Raw genomic sequence first — 4,083 nt, forward strand, 5'->3', positions numbered from 1 at the left:
GAGAGAGGACACGTGTGTGGACGGTCCACGCACACACTGCTTTCTAGGTATGGGGCCCAGCATCACTGGCAAGCGACAGTCCCAGCATAGACTCTGACCTGCCTCCTGCCCCTGTGCGCACTGCCAGCGCTGCAGTCCCCTGCCCTCCACACACACTCATTGGCCTTGAACAAACTCGGCCTCACTGTTATATCCTCCACTGTCGTTAGGGTCAAAGGTCCTCCGTGGGAGTCCCTATAAGTGGAGAGGCCGAGCAAGAACCCCTCAGAGGAGCTGCCATCAACAGTCCTGAGGCTCAAAGCGTCTCTTTCTTTCACGCGGGAACTGGGGCGCGCAGACGGGAAAGCCTCTCTCAGCCTGCAGACTCCTGTGGATTCTCTTTAGTTGCCTGCTTTTGCATTGTTGCTGTTTTTAAGTATACCTGTCTTCAGATGCCTCTGCCAAGTTTTCTGCAAAGTGAGTTGCTTTGGGAATTGCACGTCTGGTCGGCATGGCAAAAATCTTAAGCCAGGGACAACGCGGCTCTTCCCGGGTGAATGTGCTCGAACAGGCAGGCTGCTTACCTTGCTCTTGTTTGAAGAGAATGCTGTACTAAAGAAGGACAGAGGCCACATTAAACCAACACTCGGATTTCAGATATAGCACATCCCCTCCCTGAAGCACTCCTTGGCACCCGACCCACCACCCAGCCCCGGTGGATACAGTCACCACTGAGTCAGCTACTTCCCGTGCCACCTTGACCTCCTGTGAGCTCCTGGATTCCTGACCATGCGAGATTTGTAGCGTCAACAGAAACAAACTAGTTCTTAAAGAAACTGTCTTCTCCCTGCCCCCGTCACCCCCACGACCCCACAAAAGGAGACTAATACATTCTGTGCTTTCCTGCTCTGATCGCCAGGAAGCTCAGTCCACATTGCAGGTTAATTTTTGCAGTTGTATAAAACTGCACAGCCTATACAATAACCTGTTAACTTGGTCCCTAATCTTCCTATAAAGATGTTTCTCCTTTTCTGGTCTTTGTGTCTTTCTCGTTTTTGTGTACTAATTCTTTAAGCTTCTTCAATCCCTCTGTAAACTGTCCCAAAACTTAGATAATACAATCCTCCTCTTAGTGCTGTGTACTTTGCCAGTGCCACCTAACCGTTCTCTGGTGACTAGGTGCCCGGGGTCACCCAGCTCTTCCGGAGCAGAGCAGGAACTGGATGCTACACACCCAGACCACGCACCGGGCTCAAACCCCCCAAAGAGACAACTGATGCTCCTCTCTTCACCACAGGCCTTACCTGGTTGGTCATTTCCTTAGCCAAGGATGAAGGGCTAAAGGCCAGACAGTTCTGTGGAAACAACATCAGGTTTTCAGTAAGGGCGGTGTCATCAGGACAGAGGGGGTTACAGGAGGGTCCCCTTGATCAAGAAAATAGGCAATCTTTTGCCACAGAGTTGCCCAACATTCTTCTATGGATCAGTCCCAGGAGCTCCCTCCTTCTTCCTCCCTCGAAGCCCAGGACTCAACTAACATCTATTCCATCCCATGTTTTCTTCTAAGTCTGACTACAGAGAAGGACTAGTCTCTGTCCCTTGCTGCTCTTCAGAGTGATAAAACCATAGGCCTTTTAAAATATCATTTATCAAAAATCACTAAGCAAACACAGGGGAAGCAAAGTTCTTACAGTCCATGCAGGGGTCCCAACTAAGATGCCTGCGACAGCCTAAGGGCATGTAAATGAGGGCAGGAGCCGAAAGGAGATACATGTCTGCCACGGGCATCAAAGTTTTCAAGGACTCAGCTCAGCTAAACACAGACTTACTTTAAGAATAGATTTAGTTTCTCAGGCTATCATGAGGGTTCTTAATGTATTTTGCATGTTTATTGTAACAGCTTTGTAAAGCTGTTAGAAAAGAAATCAAGCGTGATCAATTTTTGTTATTCGAGGCAGTTGTATCCTATAAAGTTGCCGAGAACACTGATCCGTTGCTCCCGGGGGACATACTGGGTTAGGGTCCTGCAAGCCTCTGGTAACATTGTGGTCAACCCGATCAATACACAGCTTTGTTTTATGTGAGTTTCTGTTTAAAGACATCTTACTATACACTGGTAACTCATTAATACTGAACTCGTGGTCGACAGCACTGTTCGCCATGAATGAAGCTTATCTAACACATGTATTTTCTTCCCTAAGACACGTCACAGCCTTCTTGCACTTAGGAAAACTAAGACAGCACTTTGCACTGTGCTTGGGGATTAAACAGTGAATCTGCCAAAAAAGGCACAAACATACAAAAATCATGGCAGTAAACAGACTGAAAAAGGACATTGACAGTATGAGCCGAAACGAGAAGGCAGAGCGTCTCATTGTTCAACTATGTCATGTGTGCATCAGGTGACGCGAATTTTTCACCACCTCGAACATGTCCTCAAAAGACTACAAAAGCACTCCGAGTATTGATTTTGGGGCCACAAATACATTCTAGCATGTAGGCATATTTGCAAATACGGAATCTGAGTATAATGAGGATCGACTATATACCAAAATAAAGTTTTACCAATATACAAAAATCAATATGTGATAATGTAACGTGATTTTTTATTAATACATTACATAATGCTACCTATCGGCAAGTCTAGTAACTACCATAATTTCAAAATTGTAATGAGCTTACACAATATCCTAAGACATAAAAATACCTGTGATATCTACCGGTGACAGAGTCACCCTGTTAACACTGTGGTTTGTCGTCTACATTGATAATCGCAGGAAATGCTAAAATTTCAGAGGTTACAGAACGGTGTAATTTTTTTCACATCCATGTGCATGGTCCCCTCAAGGCTATCCACGAACATAAGCGACCATACAGCTAAGGCATCCAGGTTCGGGTTACTCGCTTTACGTTTGCAAACCCAAAACGGCTGCGGTGAAGGGTTTCCCAAGAATAACAGAGAAAACAAAGGATTTCTAAATAATTCTCCCCCGTGAAGCTCTCAGTCAGGTTAGCAGGGCTCAATTCATTTGAGATGCAAGACACAGTCCTGTCCAAGAGGAGGAAGGACGGGAAGCAGCTCGAGCCAGTCTCGCTGACATGAATGGCATCCGACCTCTGCTTGGCCACCAGCCCTCCGCCCCGCGAAGCACAGGTCTGCCCTCCCCGCTTCTAATCCCCACCTGGCGTTCAGCGACACAGAGACACGAAGAGCAGACAACCTTGCGGGAAGCCCACGGCCAAGAGGCCAGCCTGAAGACAGAGCTGTGCTTCTGCCAAGGAACGCATGTTTGAGGATGTGTTGATTCGGGCCCACTTTGAAGGGCTATACGTGGATCGCTTCCCTGAACACTCGTACCCCACTGAGTAGGTACTACCATCCCCTCCTCCTTCCTGGTAAGGAGCGTGAGCCTCAGAGAGCCTAAGGAAGCTTCCCCTGTTAGTCTGACAGTAGAAAGTGGATCCGAGCTGTGCCAGAGGCTACCGAGCTACATCACCTCTCACACTGGTTTCTGACAAGTAATTTCAGAGCTGCGAGGACCCCAAAGCCCTCTTCTGCCACTTTCTCTCTTTAGGGAACTTCCCCCCAATTTCCCAGGCAGAATTCACTGCTTGCTCCTGTGTTTCCAGAGGAACGCTACGCGTGCCTCTATGAAAGCACTCGGGCAGGTCGAGATCCCGCAAAACCACCCGGCACCTGAAGTGAAGCGGCCCCAGCCTGCGCTCGTCCCTGTCCGGGGATGGGAGGCCACCTACAGCGACGGCGCGGCTCGCTCTGGAAAAGTTCGGTTAGGACGGCCTTCCATCTAGGGGCACAGAGACCGCCCTCACCTCGAGGCTGCACAGAACGTTCTCAGGATGCAAGAGGAAGCCCGGACCCCGAGAGGCAGCAGGACAAACGGAGTCACAGAAGCCGCCTCAGGCCCCGCGGCCGGCAGCACCCTCGCGCACGCCTGCTTGGGGACAGCCTCGGGCCCGCCCTCGCGCATCCGCACTCCCGCCCGGGCCGTCGGCGGCCCCGGCGACTGCCACCCCCACCGGCCAAGAAGAGCCACTCACCGACTCTCTGCCCCGTCGCACTGTGCGGCGCACGTCTGACGCCAG

General features: G+C 50.2%; 1 protein-coding gene across 5 annotated transcripts in view; it reads right to left on the bottom strand.

The window, feature by feature from the left end:
• Nucleotides 1-4,083, bottom strand: part of WDR61 (WD repeat domain 61) — a 13,100-nt gene extending 9,017 nt beyond the window's left edge. Inside the window, exons 1-4 of one of the 5 annotated variants that reach the window (XM_025050247.1) lie at nt 4,039-4,083; nt 2,975-3,028; nt 1,284-1,339; nt 564-591 (exon numbers count right to left, since the gene is read on the bottom strand). In XM_025050247.1, coding sequence (XP_024906015.1) covers nt 564-591; nt 1,284-1,295 — 40 coding nt within the window. In that variant the 5' untranslated portion in view covers nt 1,296-1,339; nt 2,975-3,028; nt 4,039-4,083. The other 4 variants (XM_015594016.2, XM_025050254.1, XM_006905332.2 and 1 more) reach the window with 4 other exon arrangements.

This window comes from Pteropus alecto, unplaced genomic scaffold (genome assembly GCF_000325575.1).
Source record: "Pteropus alecto unplaced genomic scaffold, ASM32557v1 scaffold60, whole genome shotgun sequence".
NCBI lineage: Eukaryota > Metazoa > Chordata > Mammalia > Chiroptera > Pteropodidae > Pteropus > Pteropus alecto.